Source organism: Emydura macquarii, unplaced genomic scaffold (assembly GCF_026122565.2).
Source record: "Emydura macquarii macquarii isolate MOO-44397 ecotype Brisbane River unplaced genomic scaffold, CSIRO-AGI_Emac_v2 contig_3290, whole genome shotgun sequence".
Taxonomy (NCBI): Eukaryota; Metazoa; Chordata; order Testudines; family Chelidae; genus Emydura; species Emydura macquarii.
The window spans coordinates 40,960-63,536 of NW_027133427.1; the positions used below are offsets into that span (position 1 = coordinate 40,960).

The 22,577-nt window shown below is 46.4% G+C and overlaps 2 protein-coding genes across 2 annotated transcripts; both read left to right on the forward strand.

The window, feature by feature from the left end:
- Positions 1 to 670: 670 nt before the first annotated feature.
- On the forward strand, positions 671 to 1,609 carry LOC137143022 (olfactory receptor 52P1-like). The gene has a single exon (XM_067532605.1). The coding sequence runs from the start codon at positions 671 to 673 to the stop codon at positions 1,607 to 1,609; it is 939 nt and encodes a 312-aa protein (XP_067388706.1).
- A 17,905-nt stretch (positions 1,610 to 19,514) lies between these two features.
- On the forward strand, positions 19,515 to 20,453 carry LOC137143025 (olfactory receptor 52P1-like). Its single transcript, XM_067532609.1, has one exon. The coding sequence runs from the start codon at positions 19,515 to 19,517 to the stop codon at positions 20,451 to 20,453; it is 939 nt and encodes a 312-aa protein (XP_067388710.1).
- The last annotated feature ends 2,124 nt before the right edge of the window (positions 20,454 to 22,577 follow it).

Sequence of the window (22,577 nt, forward strand, 5' to 3'; positions counted from 1 at the left end):
AGGAAGTCGTCTTGTCCAAGCCCCTGCTAAAAGCAGGACCAACCCCAACTAAATCATCCTAGCAAGTCCTTTGTCAAACAGCAAGTTAAAAACTGCAAGGGATGGAAATTCCATCACTTCACTAGATAACCTTTTCCAGTGCTTCACCACACTCCTAGTGAAAAAAATTTTCCTAATATCCAACCTAGACCTCCACCACTGCAACTTGATACCATTTCTCTTAGTTCTTATATCTGCTGCCACTGAAAACAGCCTAGCTCAATCCTCCTTGGAACCCCCTTTCAGGTAGTTGAAGGCTGTTATCAAATCCCCCCTCATTCTTCTCTTCGCAGACTAAACAAGCCTAGTTCCCTCAGCCTCTCCTCATAAGTCATGTGCTCCAGCCGCATTATCATTTTGTTGTCTTCCGCTGGACTCTCTTCAATTTCTCCTCATCCTTCCTTTAGTGGGGGGCTCAAAGCTGGACAGAAAACTCTAAATGTTGCCTCTGCAGTGCTGATTAGAGGGGAATAATGCTGTCACCTCACTGTTCACCCCCTTTCCTAGATTGTTGGAACTATAAAATATTTACCGTGTTATTTGTAATCATGTGTGTAACCTCCTTGCTGGGTGTCTCTCCCTTCACAGGAATCTGAGCATTTCCGATCGTCATTGGCTAGTTAACCACCTCATGGAGGCTTTCAACCTTACCTCCTCCGGCCCACCAACGTTCATCCTAAATGGCATCCCGGGACTGGAAGATGCCCACATCTGGATTTCCATCCCTTTCTCTACGCTCTACATCATCAGCCTGTTGGGAAATTTTATGGTTATGTTTCTTGTCACCAAAGAGGAGACCCTGCACAAGCCCATGTACCTGCTGCTTTGCATGTTGGCGCTCACAGAGATCGGTATATCGACCTGTGTTGTGCCAAAGGCACTGTGCATATTTTGGTTCAGTTTCAAAGGCATTACTATGGATGGCTGCCTCACCCAGATTTTCTTCCTTTACGTGCTTGCTATTATGCACTCAGCTATCCTCGTGACAATGGCCTTCGATCGCTACATCGCCATATGTGACCCTCTGAGATACGCCACCATCCTCACCAACACACGAATTGCTAAGCTAGGGCTAGTGGGTTTGATACGAGCTGTTCTCTTGGTTCTGCCAGAGCCCCTGCTTCTGCGGAGGCTGCCATTCTGTGCCAACCGTGTTATCCATCACACATACTGTGAGCATATTGCTGTGGTGAAGATATCATGTGGGGACACCAGAATCAACCAGACATATGGCCTGGTGATAACATTTGTGATCATCGGGTTAGACCTGACACTCATTGGCCTGTCTTACGGGCTGATCATCAGGGCTGTTCTCAGGATCTCCTCTAAGAAAGCCCATCAGAAAGCCCTCAACACCTGCACAGCCCACATCTGTGTGATACTGATGTCTTATTCTCCAGTCCTCTTCTCCGCCCTGACACACAGGTTTGGTCAGGGCATCGCTGCCCATGTTCACATCCTCTTGGCCACCCTCTATCTCCTTGTGCCCACCATGCTCAACCCTATCATTTATGGGGTCAAAACCAAAGAGCTTCGTGACAAAGTGGGAAAATACACCTGCAGAATGTGATTGCCTGGGGCCAGTAACTTTAATGTGTGACAATAGGAGGAAAGGATGTCTCCTCGTTAATCAAGAGTGCCTTGTCCCAATTTTCTTGACCTCAGCCTTGAGGAATTTTCCAGTTTCAGAAGTTCCTCACACCTAATGTCTTATCACTCCATCACCAAGCACTGCCCTCTCTACTGCTAAGTTCCATCTCTCCAACCATCACCTGATCTCTTTCAGAATCACCTGTCATTTCCCAGCCCCACATTCCCTGCTACTAGTCCTTTCTGTTACTTACAGACGCCAGCGATGATGGTTTCACATATGGTCTCAGACCTATTTTCCATCAGGATGGTTGTTGATTCTCACCCTTCCTCACTCTCTTCCACCTTTGACTCTTTTTTCTCTCTCTGCCATCACAAGGTCCTGAACTCTGCCATCCACCAGGCCCGAACAATCCCTTCCAGTCCTGAGTCTCCTCAAATCAGTCTCTCTGAATTCTTAACCAGCAGACACTTCGAGTTTTCCCCTCTGCTTCGTCCCCCCCAAAGTCATGAAATCTGCCCTCCATTATCAGTTTATTTTGGTACACACATTGTACACAGACTGGAGACAAAATAAACAAAAAGTCTATTTCATAGAAAAATCCCAGATGCAAAGATGAAGGATGGAAGAATCCCATGGACCGCTACAGATAGGGACCCACTGGCTAGGCAGAAGTTTGGCAGAAAAGGACCTGATGAAATAGTGAGGAAAAGCAAACATAGATGTGTTACTCAGAAAATAAACCAAGACGCAACCTCAGGCTTTCCAGTTCTATTCTAGTCAAATTCCCTTTTCTAATGCAAGTGTCCTGTTGTCTCTGAAGAGTTTCCCACGTGCCCTCTGTCTTCACTGGGGTTCAGTGTTTCCCAGACAGCACCCTGCTTAGATGCTGCAGAATGGCATAGTCTGTGACATTTTGGGCATCACTCAGACCAATAAAGGGGTCTGTCAGCACCTGTGTTGTAACCTTTGGGGCCTTTACCCTGTGCTGTTATGGCTCATGGCTCTGCACCAGTAACAAGCCCACAAGTATCATGGTCTCACCGTGGCTTCCAGCAGCTGACTTACTCCTGCAGGGTGATGCCAACAGACTCTGCAAATCCGTCTCCCCGAGTTCTCATCCAAAGGAAGTCCAGAAGGGACAGGATACCTTCTGGATTTTCCTCCATTTGCTCCCATGCTGGTGGAGGACACTATTTGAAGGACTTTACTGCCCGGGAAGGAGTGGGAGCTTAAAGCAATCTGACTGCAGGGACAGGTCCTGATTCAGGAGAGCTGGGACCATCCACAAGGGGCGCTCTGGAGTGGCCAGGCTGCCGTCATTCGCCATTTTAAGTTTGAAACATCTGCCAACCCTCCGGCGGGGCACAAGTACCATGACTGAGGTTCTGCGTTTGAATTTGATTGTCCGCACATAGCTTTGAGGCGAATGTGGAGCAACTCCTGCTGGGGCTTGTAGCACAGCGTGGATTAAATAAAAAAAGATGCGTCTCTAGTGAAAACTTTCTTTTGTTATTTGATGTAGAGACAAATGTGTTAATAAAAAAGATGTTTCAATAACTAGCTTGGGGTACTTTGGGGCTAGTTTTTAAGGGACTTTGAGCCACGGTCACAGTAGAAATCTGGCAACCCTGCCTAGGGCAGAGCTAATTGTTGAGCAGCCGCCTGAGTGGAGCTGGAGGCAGAGCCAGGGAGATGGAGCAACCTCTGACCGTGCGTGGTGAGAAGCTGGGGAGAGCAAGGCCCAGCACAGGGAGACGTTGCCATACAAGAAGGCCTTGTAGGCTGGCCTTGAGTGGGCGGTGGGGCAAGACGTGACCCCGATGGAGGCCGATGCTGGGGAGAAGAAGCCACTGACAATACTGCAGCTTTCTGACTCTAGGTGGCTTTCCATCAGTACCTGTGTGAGCAGGGTGCTTGCGCAGTTTGATGAACGGACACTGCACTTTCAGACAGGGAAAGACAAAGGAAGAAACTACAAGGCTGAACTTCTTTATCACACGTACAGAGACCCGCTGGAGCCTGAGGGCCTGTGGCCACTGCCAGAGCAGGCGGCTTATTCCTGGCATCAGCGCAGCACAGCCAGGGCGTGGGAGGCGGGACTGAGACATGTAAGGACAGACTGTGAAGTTTTCTTACATCCCAGAGATTGTCGGTTTGGGAGTCCCTGTTCCCACAAGTCAGGGCTCCTTCTTTCCTTTAACCTTCCCCTTTTTTTCCTTATCTTTCTTACAGCTGTTGTTTAACCAGTTGTATCACGTTTGAACTTAATTTAGTGATCAGCGGGTCAAGGACGTGGCTGGGGAGGAGAGCGCCACCCTAGCTGCTGTCCTAAGTGACCATGACATGGTTGTGAATCGAGCCCCCCAGGAATCCTGGGCCCAGCCTTGTTGGTGTTACAGGGACTTCGCTACACAGGAGAGTGGGAGGGGAGTCATCGAGGTCAGGCAGGCCTCTAGGGAAAGGAAGTGGGAGCAAGGACTAAGATCCTTTTCCTAGCCAACTCCCCCAGGGTACTGTGTGATCCAGGAAAGTTTCCCGCAATAGCAGGGAGAGGACCTGGGGTCCCTTGCCATCAGCCTGCATGTCATAGCCTAAGCCCTGGCTACTAGGCAGCACTCCACTGCCAACAGACACCGAGCGAGGTGAAAGACTTGCCGACTAGGAAAGATTTTTTCCTACGTGAACATGTTTTAAAGGCGTCTCGACAGAATAATTGCACAGATTTCCAATCGCTTTCATCGCTTACAGGGAGCTGCTGATCTACTCACCATCATTGAACCAAATACGATGAACGCTGCACTGCAAGTGACGAGGAGCTGTATGAGGGTGCTGGAAAACTGGCTAATCATTCCAACTGACATTTCCTGTGCTTCTCCTGGGCAGTTGCTTTCATTCAGATCTGTTTAGAGCAGCAGTTGCCAAACTACCAGAGGGGTGGGAGAGTGTAAAGGGAGGTGCAAGCTGTGTGAATTTCTATTTTTAAGAGCTCCAGCTGCCATCCCCGGGCGACTGGGACTCATGCAGAAGGGATGTGCACACCCGGGCAGAGGGGATAAAGGAGAGACCCTGATACCCCGCCACCATGGGGTGACAGTGGGAGTCCCCAGCCACATGGAATGCTAGTCCCACGCAGGGCTCTCTTAGAAACTGTGGCATTTCAGTTTCTTATTCATACTGAGAAATTAGGGCAATCGGCTAGTTATCTTAGGTGCCTATACCTGGGAAACAAGTGGAAGGAACTAGAAGTCGTGGCACAGACAAGGAACTATGATGTGATTGGAATAACCGAGGCTTGGTGGGAGTTTGTCTTGGCAGACGTCACCAGAATCTGAAACCTCGTGGACTACATCCGATGGACTGGCTAGATACAATGGCATGCACCCAAAACACAGAGCTGCCACTTCTCGTGTGCTAAACTTGTGCTCCAGGAAGTGAATCCTGCCTTGCCCCTACGTCTCTTCTGTATCCCTACTGGCTCCTAGCCTTTCTTTGGTCTTACAATGGGTGGCACCCACCATTCACAGGCCCCCGCAGCTGATGGTTCTCTTGACGGGTCATTGGTGACTCGACCCTCTGGCCGAACCACACACGCTGTCCCCCTTCCAGGTTACACAGACTCTAGTTCTTGTTATGGTCCTGCCTTCATCGACAACCCAGCAAGGGACCATCTCGGTTCTCTCAGTTGGTCCATCCTTTTGGCAGCCCTCCCTGGGCTCAGTCTGCAACCAGATCAGCAGGGCTTATCACGGTACCCTCGCCTGATCTGGCTAGGTTTGGGCTCAGTCCCCTTGCCTTAGCGTGCCCACACTGACCAGTCCATGGTCCTCTCACTCTTCTACCCAGTCAGGCACCTGGTCTTCAGCAGACTTCCTTGCCCTCAGTTCTGCAGTGAGCTGTCTCCAGCGCTGATGATCTTCTAGCGAGCCAGGCACCAGGTCCTCCTTTGAGTTCCAGGCAGCAACTGAAGGAAGGCTCTGCCTCTGCTGCTTGCTTTCATATGCATATGGCCCTTCTGGCCCCTGATTGGCTTCTCCTCTGCAGTCATTCTCTGCTGCCTGGAGGACTTCTCTTCTGCTCTATCCTGTGGCAGGGTGAAGCAGAGCCTCCAAACATAGTCCACCCTATCACAAATACCATGAATCTGCAATATCCTTAAGTTCTACAGCTAACTTACAGTTAAAGAGGCAACATCGTGCAAAACACATGGCTGACGATAGTGAAGAACATGTTTCTGTTCTGACTCATGAAGAGAAATTCTAAGGTGAATCATTCTGAGCCACAGATAACTCACTTCTCCTCCATCTCAACATAAGATTTGAGGCATATCCAGAAGTAAAACAAAAATTTCTCGTTTTTAACAGGTGACCTTGACAGTACTGACTTTGACAGTACTGCTGTTAGAGTCTCCCAGAAGTTTCATTGAACATGAGGCTTAGGGCTCTCCTTTAAGGTGGAGACAAAGATGAACCCATTCCATTTCTAAAGCATGCCTTCTGTACCTTCCTAAAGATGTGAGATGCCTCAGAAACACTTACTGGTAGCGCTCAGAGCATTATATTCCCCCACCCCATACAAACAGACGTGATACTGGCGCTACACTACTTTGAGCAAAGTAGGCAGATTTTGAGAAGAGCCAGATAACATGGCAGTGAGTTTAGGAAGACACAAAGAGCAGAGCTTTCAAGGTTTGGCAACTATAACTTAAAAGAGAAAGGCACTGAATGAAGTCACAGCCTACCTTAGTGGACCTTGGATAAGAGAGAGAAGTGGTTTCCCGGTTTGGCTGGTCTTCATTCATCAAGGCCTGCAATACGGCATACAGGAGAAGAGTAAAGGGGTTAAAACCCTCACAATACTAAATCTGGGGCAGGGAGTCACATGAAGACCATGAGCCAAAATATAGAGCTGCAAGAAATTAAACATGGAGGAGAAAAGCCAAGAAAGAGAATCGCTAAGACAACCATACCAAGGATGATTTCAACGGAGTAGATGGATAATACATTTTCAGCTATCTCCATCATGGACAAAATATCAAAGAGTGTGTCTCTTAAAATGTACACCTCTAAATGCTATAGGAGGAGGGAGGGGTAAATGATCAAATCAGACCATGGGCAGTTTAATTTTTAGAGAGCTCAGTACAACTTTAAAAGAACTCTGAAACCCATAGAAAGGTCATTACAGATTGGAATTAAAGCGTAAGCATGAAGGGAAAGATACATGATGCCTGACTTAATAAATAAAAGAGAGCGAAGTGAGGACAGGCCATAATTGTGATTTAAGCGAGGATATGAAGTATTGCTGCTATTCTAAATGCAACTTCAGTATCATCACAGAGAAATAATAGTAGTATTTATGGAAAAGCCATTCTACACTTCCAAACAGAGGTGCCTGCAGCAATATCCCAGCTCAGAGCTATTGTCACCCTTGTCAGTCTCTGCCAGAAGTCTCTCCTGATCAACAGTTCCATCTACCAGGGCAGAGTAAAACAATGAGTATCCCAAAGGGAGAGAATTTGCTGGACTCTGCCACATGTGCAGTCTCTGACGGCCATTAAAGGTGTGATTCAAACTTAAGTTTTTCCCACATTCAGTGCATTGCTGGGGTTACTCTCCCATGTAAAGTCTCTGCCATTGAAAGCTGGAGATGATGACAGGGGACTGTGAGGAACAGCTGTGTATCCTGTGCTGGGAGGGAAAGCAACGCTGGCTCTGTTTGTTGTTTTTTTCTAGGAGGGTCGTGCGGCTGGGACTATTCCTGGCATGCCCGACCAGCAGTATGGATGTTTACAGGAGACTCGGAGCAGACATGGCATGCCAGAAAGAGCAGTCTGTCATCGGTGTGCAACTACAGCACTGAACACCCTGACAGAGATACACAGTGAGTGGAGTGAGTGCCAGGCTAAACTTAAATGTCCCTCTCCCGTTTGATTTATTTTGCTGAATTTGATTTGTAGCAAACACCTTTGAGTTGGATGAAGAGACCAAAGAAGTGAACAGTTTTGTTCAACATCTTCAATAATGATCTGGAGGATGGGGTGGATTGCACCCTCAGCAAGTCTGCAGATGACACTAAGTTTGGGGGAGTGGTAGATAAGAGGGACGGTAGGGGTAGGTTACAGAGTAACCTAGACTAATTGGAGGATTGGGCCAAAAGAAATCTTTTGAGTTCAACAAGGACAGGTTCAGAGTCCTGCACTTAGGACGGAAGAATCCCATGCACTGCTACAGCCTGGGGATTGATGGGCTAGGGAGCAGTTCTGCAGAAAAGGACCTGGGGGTTACAGTGGAGAAAAAACTGGATATGAGTCAATAGTGTGTCCTTATTGCCAAGAAGGCTAGCAGCATATGGGGCTTCATTAGTAGGAGCATTGCCAGCAGATCAAGAGAAGTGATAATTCCCCTCTCTTGGGCACTGGTGAAGCCACATTTGGAGTACTGTGTCCAATTTCATGCCTCTCACTTCAGGAAGGATGTGGACAAATTGGAGAGAGTCCAGCGGAGGGCCACAAAAATGATTAGGGGGATGGAGCACATGACTTCTGCGGAGAGGCTGAGAGAATTAGGCTTGTTTAGTTTGCAGAGGAGAAGAGTGAAGGGGGATTTGATAGCAGCCTTTAACTATCTGAAAGGAGGTTCCAGGGAGGATGGAACTAGACTGTTTTCAGTGATTGTAGATGAAGGAACTAGGAGCAATGGTCTCAGGTTGCAGTGGGGTAGGTCTATGTTGGATATTAGGAAAAATGTTTTCACTAGGAGTGTAGTGAAGCACTGGAATGGATTACTTAAGTAGATGGTGGAATGTCCATCCCTAGAGGTTTTGAAGGCAAGGCTTGCCAAAGCCCTGGCTGGGATGATTTATTTGGGGTTGGTCCTGCTTTGAGTACGTGTTGGACTAGATGACCTCCTGTGTTTGTTTCCAACCGTAAAAATCTATGATTCTATGATTTTGAGGCATACTCGCTGTGCTGGCTCCTGGAACTGCTTCTGCTGCCAGTGTAAATAATAAGCATATGGATAAAGTGGGAAAGGAAAAGGCAGTGAATATGGGGTTTCAATGTCTTCTGCACATCCTGTCCAAATATCTGTGTAGGGGGGCTATGAGCTTCTTTTGAGGTATTTCCAGAAAAGGATGAGACAGTTCTATGAATATACACACCAGCAGTTAATTTAGGTAGGATCAAATTAGAAGGGTGAACTATCATCATGCTTCAGGACATAAACTGACTGCCAGCTGTGATCAGGAAGGAATCCTGCTCCCTTTCTATGGGGTAGTATTGTACAATTTGGTACATGACACTGGCTTGAAGTCCTCCTCTGGAGTATTCATCACTGGGCACTTGGAGAGGCAGGATACCAGCAGAAATGGGTGAATACTCTGATCCAGGACGAAAAATTCTAATGTTCTTATGTTTAATGCTTCCTGTGTTTGAGTGGTCAGTAAGCCCTCTTCTGTGCAGATCGTTTATAAAGATGGAAAAAGAAAACACCCGTCAGCCTGATTTTCTGAAGTGATGAACATCTGCCAGTCCCAAAGGGAGATGCTCAGTTCCTCTGAAAATCAGGAAAGATACTGCAGATGGCAAGACAGAAACCAGAACTCCTGACTCCCAGGCTTTAAACACTCTTGATTGTTTCTTCCTCTTGAAATTACTTCCTATTACTGGCTCTGCCACAGATTCACATTCACTGGGGGAACTGAGGTAAAGCATTTCCACATTTCTGACTCAGCTTCTGTGGGATGTGCTGCAGATTGATTAGTTCATGTTTGAGAAGCGCTTTGACATCCTCGGAACTCTCGGCATGAAGGATGGATTATCCACACTAACTAATGTCAGCACCACTCAGTGTGGGAGAAATCCAAAGTGATAATGAATGACATGATTTAACTCCTGCCTTTGATCTCAAGGGATCATAATGTCCTTCACCATCTTTTAGATTTGATTTACAAAACGTATACAGAAGTAACCTGCCACTTAAATGGAGCCACCTCTTGGATGGAAAATGATGTGTTTAACAGTGCCCCGTAACACTACACAGTATTTACAACAGGAAAGGAAGGATACTGTGTTGGAACTTAAGTTGCCTTACACACTTTTAGATTTGTTTTGCAAAACAATTCAATAGGATAAAAGTCTATAGCGATAAAAGACCACGAACCCTGCCTCACTTTTACCAGTTTCAGCTGAGGCAAAACTCTACTAGGAGTTATGGCAGGAGCTATAAGAGAAGGCCTCGTTCTTCGTCAACTCACAGGCCCGGGTCCGCGAGACAAGCATGTGGGTGAAATCAGACCTTTTGTAGGTATGACTGAGGATGGCACACCAGAAGAGTATCTAGATATAATCCCCCTTTCTTTCTTGGACCGGTTATCCGACTTCTATCAGGGGTCAGCCCATAATACTTCAGACACTAGGGTGCTAATCAGGATAGGACTGGGATATTCCCAACAATTCAGTTGTTTCACTCCTTCCCACCCTCCCTCTCCATCCCTCTTCAGGGAACCTTCTCATGAGCAGCTTCTAATCCAGGACTTGCAAACGCTCCTAAAAGTGGGAGCAGTAGAGGAGGTTCCTCTGGAGCTAAGGGGCAAGGCTTTTTACCCCCTTTTTTTCCTAAATCCGAAAGCCAAGGGCCGTTTCAGACACATTCTGGACCTGTGAAACCTCAACTGATTTATGAAGAAGCTGAAGTTTTGCATGGTCTTCTTGGCCTCCATTATCCGTTCTCTGCATCCAGGCGACTGTATGCTGCTCTCAACTTGAAGCATGCGTACTTTCACATCTCAGTCCTTCAGAGTCACATAAGAGTCTTCCAATTCATAGTGAACCAGGGTCACTACTAGTTTACTGTCCTCCCCTTTGGTCTATCAGCAGTCCCTCACGTATTTCCCAAGTGCATGGCAGTCGTTGTGGCATATCTGAGGAAACAAAGGGTCCAGGTTTATGCTCACCTTGACACTTGGCTGATCAACGTCCGCATCAGGGGACAGGTGGATTCTGAAATCAGCTAGATACGGACAATCTTTGAAATGTTAGGCCTACTAATATTTGTGCAGAAATTAAATCTCTCACTTTTTCAAACAATAGATTTCAGAGGAGCAGTCCTCAATTCAGTCCAGGCCAGAGCTTTCCTTCCAGAGACCTGGTCTGGGACCAGGGGCACCATCAGAGAAGGTCACAGAAACCATCCTACCACTGCACAAGACACTGTGTGAAACGCTTATGGCATATGGCCACATACACCTACGTTGTGCAACATGTGAGATTGAGGTTCAGACCTCTGCAGTCCTAGCAAGTGTCAGTGTACAGACAAGACAGGGACCCCTTAGACATGGTGATCACACTTCCTCCCTCTGTAACTGATACCTTCTTTTGGTGGCAGGACCAATGATCAGTTTGTCCAGGGGTCCCATTCTCGATATGACACCCTTCACTTTCTCTAGTTATGGACGAATTGGCACTGGGGTGGAGGGCTCATCTGGGGAGCCTCAGGACCTAATGTCTTTGGTGCCATGCGAAGCTCTTGCTGCATATGAATGACAGAGAGCTCAGAGAGATGCGGCTTGCCTGCAATACATTCCAGAACCACCTGCAGGGCAAAGGCATGTCAGTTCTTACAGAGAATTCGACAGCGATGTTCTAAACAAATAGACAGTGTGGAGTACGTTCCTCTCCCTTGTGCCAGGAAGCCCTCCGTCTGTGAGAATTCTGTGTGACCCCTCAATCCATCTTGAGATTTCTTCTCTTCTGGGCACACAGAAAGAGTCAGTGGTTCATTTCAGAAGATCCTTCTCCAACCATCTGTGGTCCATTCACCGGGACGTAGAATATTAAAAAAATAGTTAATGGGTTTTGTGTTTTAAGATAGAATAATAAAATATATAGCTTAGGAAAAGGGCTGGAAGGAGCTGATAAGGGCTGTCCGGGCGCTAGCACAGCACAAATAGAGGGCAAACATAAAAACAAAAGCTGATCAGAGCTGATTACACCCGGCTAAGTAACACTTGAAAGTGCCTACAAGTCAGGATGACTCAGCAGAAATGCTCACTGATCATGATACTGACCCAAAAGTGGCACTGTTCACTGGTTGGTTACATACTGATAGCAAAAGTGACACTGTTCACTGGCTGGTTACATACTGATCAAGCTGATCAGTTTGGTGATCAGCCTGTGGGTGCTTAAACCCAGAAAGTCAGTTGCACTTTGGACTGCAGCCCGCTGGGATCCTAGGTAGCTGGACTGAGCTATGAACCAGCAGCGTCTGAGGGACAGCTAACACTTATCAGAGTCGATTCAGCCCAAGGGGCTTAGGAAAAGAAACGCTTTTTGGGAATGTACACTTGCTTTAAGATAACTAAGAGTTTACAAGTGATAATCTGTTGGTAAGCACGAGGTAGTAAGTAACAGAATTGTGTACTATAAGAGAGAGTTTACAAATGACCATCTGTCTGTAAACATGAGGCAATAAGTAGTGAAACTGTACAAACGACCATCTGTCTGAATAAGGTAACAAGGAGTGTTCAAGCGACCATCTGTCTGTAAAAATAGTTTACAAGTGACCATCTGTCTGTAAACATAAGGAAATAAGTAATAGAATTGTGCACTATAAGAAATGAATACATGCATGGTAGAGTGTTAGGCCTTCGTACCTTTTTCTGATTTTGTGTTTATATTAGTTATGTCTGTGTACTTTGTTCTTTACTAATGAATAAATAAATGAGCAATATTTCTTCGGTTGAAACCTTGTTCGCATTCTTGTTTGGTCATCCCCGTCCCTCGATCGAGGCAACTCCTCTGCTCTCGGAACCCCGCGACCCTAGAGTAAAAGCCTTACCGGCCGTTTTGGATCCACACGGAATACCGTGAAGAACATCTTCCAAAGATGGGGTGTTTCCCATACAGGCTTGTTCAAAAGAAGGCACAACAGGAAATGTCTGCAGTTCTGCTCCTTCCTGAACCTTTCGCCCTGGCTTGTTTGCAGGCATATTCCTTCTCCGTATTTCATTACTGTGTGTTTCCGCCCACTCCACTCATACACAGAGTTCTTCTGAAGGTCAGAAGGGAAGGAACTTCCATAACTGTGATTTAACCCTAGCCTGGCCTCGTCAACGTTGGCTCACCACTCTTCTGAATCTTTAGGCCTGGAAGCTCCATGGCTGAACTCCTTAGAGTTGACATGCTCTGGACCCACTAGACAAGACCTTCTAGGAAATAGAAAACCATCCAGTAGAGTGATGTATCAGGAGAAGTGAAAGAGGTTCTTGATCTGGCCTATGCAGAAATGTGTTTTACACCTTTTGTCATCCAGACCATTCATCCTGGACGACTTACTAAAAATAAATAGCAGGGGCTAGTGGTCTCATCGATGAGCATCTGCCTGACTGTGGTTTCGGCATTCCATTTGTGGGTCAACTGCAGATCAGTCTTCATCAACTCAATTGCCAGGCATTTTCTCATGGGCCTGGACAGGCTGTACCCTCAAATGTGCCAGCTGATTCTAGTCTGGGATCTCACTCTAGAACTATCTAGGCTCATTGGGCCCGCATTTTAGACCCTGGTGATGCGTTCTCTCCTCTACTTTCATAACTGTTGTTCTTAGAGATGTGTTGCTCATCTCCATTCCAAGACACCCACCTCCCCAGCTGTGCCCCTCTGTTGGAGTTAGGTGGTAAGAAGGAATTAAGTGGACGCAGGGTAGGAAGGGACCAATAAACCAGCGCGACTCCAGTGAGCATTAGAGTTGAGCCAATGGATACCAGTAATGTGGGTGGAGTGCACACACCTACATTGGAATGGACACAGCCACGCCTTTTGAAGAACAACAGTTACGAAAGGCTAGGAACCATTTTTTCACTGGGTTGGATGATATGTGATTCCCCACAGCCATATTTTGTGGACAGTTGAAAATGTGAGCTCTGAAAACGGTACAAGGAGCCCTTTAAAGCTGTAGACTAAATAAAGTTCCCAAAAAACTGCATTGGGATATTAGCAAGAGTTGTGGGGACCCTGGAGGGGGAGAATAGGGGCGCAGCGCATGGGGCAGGGTGTGGAGTATCAAGATCACAGTGGGGCAAAGTCCTGAAATAGGATAAAGGAAATATCTTGAGATAAACAAGCATGGCTGTACCTCTGGGTGTTCATATGGCCATCCTCACTGTTGCCCTCTGTGCTGCCCTCTGTCAGAGAGGCTATGGGATGGGAGGGACTGTTACTCAGTGTGGAAATCCTATGTTTGAAAGAAGGATGCACAAAAGCCTGTCCACATGCACGTTGCGGTCTCAGGGATTCAGCACAAAGCTCATCAGCTTGGAGTAGCAGCATGACAATGAGCATGACAATGAGCAGAAGCACAGAAATCCTGATAGATAAATAAGCAAGTCTAACCCCAGGCTCTTCTTTTCTGTCTGGCTTTTTAGCAGTGCAGAACAACTCCAGCAAGTCTACAAGTCTCAGTGCTCTGACAATCTGAGCATCTCTTATCGGTGAATCTTTTCTTCATTCCCAGGGAAGGCTCTTAGGTTGAAATTCTCAAGGGGCTATTTTCCACTCTTCCTGCTGCACATGGAGCGCAGGGAATTGTCCCTGAGTCCTGGCCAACGTCAGAGTCTGCAGGGACTGTATGGGGGAATCATAAAGGTCTCTTTCCAGCACTGCAAGTGTCAGATGTGAGATTCATACATGAATTCTCAGGCACAAAAAGGAGATTTCTTCTCTCTGCTGCATGGGATTTGGGTGAGTTGCCTGTTTCTGCAACAAAATTAGCACAAAGGTCTGAGGAAGGGTTTGAGTCAAGAATAATCTGGGAAGAAATTCTCATTCACAGAGACTTCAAATGTATAGTACTGTCATAAATACCACAGGATTTACCTCATAAAAATGGAGCTAAAGGTTTATTGTAAATAGTTTAGACAAATATTTGTTTTTAAGATAATTATCTTGTCTTTTACAGTGTCCTTCCATCTGTCCTCAGTATCTTTCTTTTTTTGGTCTCTGTGGTTTTTTCTCTGGTTCGCTAAAGTTCTCTAATTCAGCCAATTTTCTGCCAGGTTAAGATGTGTAGCCAGAACCTTTGAAATGGCTATCTGTGATATCCGAGATTTTGGAACAAGAATGAGTCACAGGGTTTTACAGACTGGCCTGACTCTGCTCTCACATTCTGCCTTCAGAGACTCACTCCAGATTGACACTGGCATCACTGAGAGCAAAATCAAGGCCCCTGTGTTTTCAAATCCCCATCTTTCATGCTTGGTCTCAGGACGCCACATAAACTGGGGATCTTCATTCAGACCCTTACAGCACCCTAACAGAATAGCTCTTGCTGCTGCAAGACCTGAAGCCAGGATATTCACAGCAGGGAACCTAAAGTTTCACACTAAGGTTTAAATCTTGGTCCCTTTTAAGATCAATGCAAAAACTCCCCACAGAGCCAGAATTTCATCCTAAATCCATATTTAGGGACATAAATAAAAAGCCTTATTTTTACTGGCCATTAACCTCCTGTGACTTCAACTGGCGTCATCCCGCGGCCTCTGAGGATTGGTGAGCTCATCTGGAGTAGGGAAAAACTGACATGAGAGTAGTTGAAACTTTAAACTAACAGTTCAGAGGTTCAAATTAATTAGGGTGACAATGTCTTTCAAGGGTGAGGGGGTGGCTCCTATCTAAGCTCCCCTTCATCTTCTGTTCTATAGAGGACGAGGAACAGCAAAATGCAGTGAAAATAAAAGCATGTTTTCGACTTAGAGGAAGTCAGGTAGTGTCGGAAATCTGGCTGGGGGAGATCCAGATATGCACAATGTGTGTGTGGGGGGCAGGACGTAGAGTATCTAGATTGCAGTGGCACGGAATCCTTAAAAAGGGCAAAATAGGGAATGGAGATCCTGCCTGATTCACACACCAAAGAAGTGTAACTAGGCCTCCTACAATCTCTGGGGCTAGACGAGTGTCTGTAATGTAGACACACTGTAGTAGATTGTCTCCGACACCTTCCTCCATCCAGCCCATCCCTCCTCCTGTGACCAATCCCACAACAGCCTCCTGGCAATCAGCGCATGGAAAAGCAACATCAGGAAGTTGTGTCTCAGTTTCCAGCTGGCAGGAATACGCTAAAGCTTTGTGCTATTTTGAGGAAGAGTTACTCGTGCTGGCTCCTTTTAGTCTCCATATCCTCTCTCCCCTCCCCTCGGGTCTGTCCCTCTCCTCTTCCCTGCACACGCTGAGCTGCTGCTGGAGTTTCCTTCACCCCAGGACAGGCTGTGCAGGAACCTCCTTCTCCATTCCCCATTTTTTCTGGTGCGGCCAGACACAGAGTTTAACCCAGGCTATGTAGATATTTGTACGAGCTTACACTGTGTCATGTGTCCGGCATCTGGGATCACTGTGTGGCAGGGCTGGAGGTTGTGAGTGCATGGAAGGGATTTTACATGGACAGGTGGGCAGCACTGCTGAAATTCAATTTTTCTTTCTCATTGTTGGTCCCAGGTCAGTGCAGGCAGCTCCTGTCCCACCTGCTATCTTTGCTAGGGGGACAAAAGTGATGTTTTCTCTCCGGTGATGAACGTCACACCCCAAGTAGAAGATGCCAAGGCACCTGTGCTGTGCTGCTGCTCTTGTTGCTCCCGCACACACCGCGTGAGGCTTCGGGGACTGCTCCACAGGAACTACGAGCAAGCTGAGAAATATGCACAGTATATAATGAGAGCTGGCAATTCTTTGTCATGTCAATGACTAGGTAAATACAGCTGCCACGTGCAGGCGACACACTGGCTGCTGGCTGACACAGTTAGCCACTGGGAGACAGACGCTAAACCAGGGACTCTCTGAGATAATTTGTTAGCCAGCTCCATTAGCCATTAATGGGACAGTTGTACATGCATTTCTCAGGGCAGAGATTTTATGGGGTCACATGAGCATTTTTCTCATCTGAAACTTTCATTCATGCCATGTCTAACGGGAAGCCTCACACCCGAGAAAAACACACCTAGAGTGTCGTGTTCAAAGCTTCAAAGTCACATGTAACTTTTTCCCCGTGGGGATAAATTCAGCACTGTCATCAGTAAAGTCAGGCACCAGGTTGCAGGCAAAATGCATCCAGCTGACTCCTGTATGTGCTGCAGGGACCTGTTCATAGAGCCCCGAAACAGAAGGCACTATTTGATCATCTAGTCTGATCTGGTGTATAGCATAGGCCAGAGACCTGTCCCCAAGGAATTCCTAGAGCAGAGCTTATAGAGAAACATTCAAACTTGGTTTAGAAATTCTGAGTGATGGAGAATATGCCATGACTGTTGGCGAATTGCTTCAATGGTTAATTCCTCTCTCAGCTTAAAAAGTGTACACCTTATTTATAGTCAGACTTTCTCTAACATCCACTTCCAGGCATGGGATGGTACTAGACCTTTATATGCTAGCCTGAAAAGCCCATTATTCAATATTTGTTCCTTATGTGGGTACTTGTAGTCTTTTATCAAGTCACCCCTTAACCATTTCTCTTACACTAAATAGATTGAGCTCTTTGAGTCTATCACTTTAAGGCAGGATTTCTAACCTTTAAACATTCTTGTGGATCTTCTCTGAATCCTCTTCAGTGTAATTGTGGGCACCAGAACTGGGCACATTATACCAGCAGCAGTTGCACCAGTGCCAAAGAAAGAGGTAAAATAACTTCTCTCCCCCTACCTGAGATTCCCGTTTATCATGCTAAGATCACGTTAACTCTTTTGGCCACAGGGTCACACAGGGAGATCATGTTTAGCTAATTTCCCCCTCACACTTCACGAATCTTGTTCAGAGTCACTGTTTCCCACAACAGAGTCCCCGATTCTGTAAGTATCACCTACCTTTTTTGTTCTCTACATAGCTATATTAGAACACGTATTGTTTGTTTCGACCCAGTTTGCCCACAAGTCCACATACCTGTGAATCAGTGACTCGTCCTAGTCATACTTTATGATCCCCCATTTTTTTTAACAAATGCAAACATTATCAGTATTGAACCGTGAGAAGGGTAAGCAGCTGGGTTGCTGATGGGTGTCTCTGCTTACCCTTGTCAATTAACAAGGCAGTATAACAAAACCACTGTACTTGTTATGTCTCAGAGGAAGCTGGATGCCTTCAAGAAAGCATCTCACCAAAAGAAACAATGGAAGTAACATAGCACAAAGTCCCAGCCTGGCATGATAATGTGTATTTCCATAAGGAGGTATTCCAAAAGAGGTATTGCATTGTAGATCACATCTATGGTTCATCTAGTCAAATGTCCTCTCTCCGAGAGCCACAACTAAGAGGCTGCCAAAGAATGTCTTGGGGGGATAATCTGACCATCCTCTGGGTATCACCTTAATACCCAAGAGCCAGAGATTGGCTTGTGCCCTGAAACACGCAGGCGTATAGTTTTTCCAAGTTATTTATTTAGCTGTAAGTATTGTAAAGGAAGATCCTTACTATGCATGTAAATGTCAAAAAAAGCTTTCTGATTCTTCCTGAGCTCCTGGGCTCAACTTCATCTTGTGGCAAAGAGTTTCTTAATCTAATTGTGCATTGAGTGAAGAAAGCATTCTTTTTATAATCAGTTTTCCATTTGCCATATTTCAGTTTAATTAAATGTCCTCTTGACCTTGTGATATGAGACAGGGAGAACATATTCTTCTTATACTCTCTACCAGGATTTATTAGACTCTAATCAAATCTCCCCTTATTTCTCTCTTTTCTAAGGTAACATTCCCAGTTTTTTTCATCCGTTTCTCTAGGAGAGTTTCCCCAGGCCCTTGATCTTTCTCATTGCACTTCCCTGAACCTCTCTAGTTCTCCAATATCCTGTTTGAGAAGGGTGCTCAACACTACACAGAAAAATCCAGAGGAGGGTGAAGCATTGACTGATTGATCACATGGCATTGTAGTTTTGGTATTATTCCCCATGCCACCCCATCTCTGTCCCAATGTTTTGCTTAGTTTTTGTCACTGCTTGCACTTTGAGCAGGATTTCATGTAAACCATTACACCGGGTCCCTGCCCTGAGATCATAAAGTTAAATTGGAACCTTGTAAGGTGTTTGAAGAGTTCAGTAGACGTATACGTTGCACTGATTGACATCAAACGTCATTTCCCATCATGCTCCTCGTTCACCGGGCTTGGAAGGCTCATCTGAGAACACCTCTCGACTGGACTATGGCCAAACAAATTTGGTGCCATGTGGAAATTATAGAACTTTAGGTTTGGAACTGATCTCAGGAGGCCATTTTATCCAGCCCTCAGGTCAAAGCAGGAGAAACCCTAAGTAAATCATCCCCGCCAGGGCTTTGTCAAGCTGCACCTTAAAAACCTCTAGGGACGGAGATTCCATTACCTCCGTAGGTAACCCATTCCACTGCTTCATCACCCTCCTCATGAAAAAGATTTTCCTAATATCCAACCTAGACCTCCCCCACAACAAATAGAAATCATTGCTCTTAGTTCTGTCGTCTTCTACCATTGAGAAAGACCTAGCTCCATCCTCCCTGGAATCCCCCTTCAGGTAGTTGAAGGCTGCTATCAAATCCCCCCTCATTCTTCTTTTCTGCAGAATAAACAAGCCTAGTTCAGTCAGTCATTCGCCTCAGCCCCCAAATAATTTTTGTTGTCCTCCACTGGACTCTCTTCAATTTATCCACATCCTTCCTGTAGTGGGAAACAAAACTGGACACAAAACTCCAAATGTTGCCACACCAATGCCGACTAGAGGGGAATAATGTTGTCACCTCACTGTTCACCCCCGTTTCTAGATTGTTGGAGCTATAAAATATTTACTGTGTTATTTGTTATCACATATGTAACCCCCGCGCTGGGCTTCTCTCCCTTCACAGGCATCTGAGCATATCTGAGCATGATCGGTGACTCAACCACCTCATGGAGGCTTTCAACCTGACCTCCTCCGGCCTAACAATGTTCATCCTAAACGGCATTCCTGGGCTGGAAGCTGACCACATGTGGATTTCCATTCTTTTCTCTATATTCTACATCATCAGTCTCTTGGGAAATTTCACAGTTCTGTTTGTTGTAAGCAAAGAGCAGAACCTGCACAAGCCCATGTTCCTGCTGCTCTGCATGCTGGCGCTCACAGACATTGGTATGTCAACCTGCGTCGTGCCAAAGGCACTGTGCATATTTTGGTTCGGTTTCAAAGGCATCACTGTGGATGGCTGCCTCACCCAGATGTTCTTCGTCCACGCGGTTGCTGCTATGCAATCAGCCGTCCTCGTGACAATGGCCTTCGATCGCTACATTGCCATATGTGACCCTCTAAGATACGCCACCATCCTCAGCAACGCACGAATAGCTATGCTGGGGCTAGTGGGTTTGATACGAGCTGTTCTCTTTATTTTGCCAGTGCCGCTGCTACTGCGGAGGCTGCCATTCTGTGCCAACCATGTTATTCTCCACACGTACTGTGAGCATATTGCTGTGGTGAAGATTTCGTGTGGGGACACCAGAGTCAATCGGACATACGGACTGGTGATAATATTAGTGACCATCGGGTTAGACCTGACACTCATTGGCCTAAGCTACGGGATGATCATTAGGGCCGTGCTCAGGATCAACTCCAAGAAAGCCCATCAGAAAACCCTCAACACATGCACAGCCCACATCTCTGTGATGCTGATGACTTATACTCCCTTCCTCTTCTCCACCCTAACACACAGGTTTGGTCAGGGCATTCCTGCCCATGTTCACATCCTCTTGGCCAACCTCTATCTCCTTGTCCCTCCCATGCTCAACCCTGTCATTTATGGGGTCAAAACCAAAGAGCTTCGCGACAAAGTGGTAAAATACACCTGCAGAATGTGATCTCCTGGGGCCAATGTTGTTAAATCTGCGTGAAAGGAGGAGGAAAGGTTTTGTCCTCATTAATCAAGGGTTATCTACCCCAATTTGGTTGAGGTCAGTCTTGAGGAATTTCCCAGTCTCAGAAGTTCCTCACACAGAATGTCTTATCACTCCATCACCAAGCACTGCCCTCTCCATTGCTAAGTTCCATTTGTCTAACCATCACATGATCTCTTTCAGCATCACCTGTCATCCTCCATCCTCACATACTGTGTCAGTTGGCCTTTCTGTGACTTCGAGACCACCAGCACTGATAATATCTTAGACTTATTTTCCATCTCTATGATAGTTGAGTCTCACTGTTTCTCACTCTCCTCCATCTATGACTCTTTTGCCCCCCTCTGCCATCACAAGGTGCCCATCTCTGACATCCACCAGGCCCAAATAATCCCTTCCAGTACTAAGTCTCCTCATATCAGTCTCTCTGAATTCTTAACCAGCAGACACTTGGAGTTTTCCCCTCTGCTTCGTCCCCCTCAAAGCCATAAAATCTGCCATCAATTATCAGATTATTTTGATACACATATTGTACACAGACTGGGGATAAAATAAACAAAAAGTCTATTTAGTAGAAAAATCACAGATGCAGACATGAAGGATGGAAGAATCCCGTGCACTCCTACAGACTAAGGTCCGACTGGTTAGGCAGTAGTTTGGCATAAAAGGACCCGATTAAATAATGAGGAAAAGCAAACATAGATGTGTTCCAAAGAAAATAAACAAAGATGCAACCTCAGCCTTTGCAGTTCTATACTAGTCAAATTCTTTTTTCTAATGCAAGTGACCTGTTGTCTCTGAAGAGTTTCTCACGTGTCATCCGTCTTCAAGGCGATACAGTGGTTCCCACACAGCACCTCACTTAGATGCTGCAAAAATGGCATAAACTGTGACATTTTGGGCATCACCTAGACCAGTGAAGGGGTCTGTCACCACCAGCCTTGTAACCTTGTGACCATAACACTGTTCTGTTATGGCTCATGGCCCCGCACCAGTAGCCAGCCCACAAGCATCATGGTCTCACCCTGGCTTCCAGCAGCCGACTTACTCTTTGCAGGCTGATGCCAACAGCCTCTGTAATTTGTCTCCCCGAGTTCTCATGAAAGGGAAATCCAAGAAGGGACGGGAAACATTTTGGAGTTTCCTCCATTTGCTCCCATGCTGGTGGAGGACATTATTTGAAGGACATTACTGCCCAGGAAGGAGTAGGACTTTAAAGAAATCTGGCTGGAGGCACAGGTCCCGAATTCAGGAAAGTTGGGAAAAACCACAAGGGGCGCTCTGGAGTGGCCAGGCTGCTGTCGTTCACCATTTTTAGTTTGAAACATCTGCCAACCCTCCGGCAGGACGCAAGTACCAGGACTGAGGTTCTGATTTTGAATTTGATTGTCCACTCAGAGCTTTGTGGCTAATGTGGAGCAACTCCTGCTGGGGCTTGTAGTAAAGCTTGGATTAAATAAAAAAAGCTGAGTTTCTAATGAAAGCTTTCCTTTGTTATTTGATGTAGAGACCAATGTGTTTATAACAAAAGCTTTGTTTCAATAACTAGCTTGGGTTACTTTGGGGCTAGTGTTTAAGGGACTTTGAGCCATGGATGCAGTGGAAATCTGGCAACCGTGAGTAGGGCAGAGCTAATGATCATTATTGCTCAATTCAATGAACTGACGCTACACTTTTAGACAGACAAAGACAAAGCAAGCAGCTGCAAGGCTGAACTTCTTTATCACACGTACAGTCGTTCTTGCCCGTGAGGATTCTCACCAGCCTTCTTCATGACCTGAGTCAACTGGGTCAAGAACTGAGGTCTGATGATAGGGGCCGGGTGGCAGATGAGCTCCCTCCCACCCGCGCTTCAAGCCATCCAGTGGAGAGGGGGTCCATTGCTCTATCTGGGCATTTACCTTTCCACCACCCATTCCTTGTCAGCAGAGAACTGGCAAGATTTGGAGGGCAGGGTGTCTGAGTGACTGTTGAAGTGGACAGGACTGCTTCGGTGCCTTTCCTTTTGGGGGAGGGCACTGGTGCTCAACCAGCTGGTCCTGTACATGCTCTGACACAGGCTCAACATCGTGGTCTCACTACCGAGGT

Excerpts from the sequence above, each read along its gene's own strand:
- LOC137143025 (XM_067532609.1), top strand. The coding sequence starts at position 19,515 with ATGGAGGCTTTCAACCTGACCTCCTCCGGCCTAACAATGTTCATCCTA.
- LOC137143022 (XM_067532605.1), top strand. The coding sequence starts at position 671 with ATGGAGGCTTTCAACCTTACCTCCTCCGGCCCACCAACGTTCATCCTA.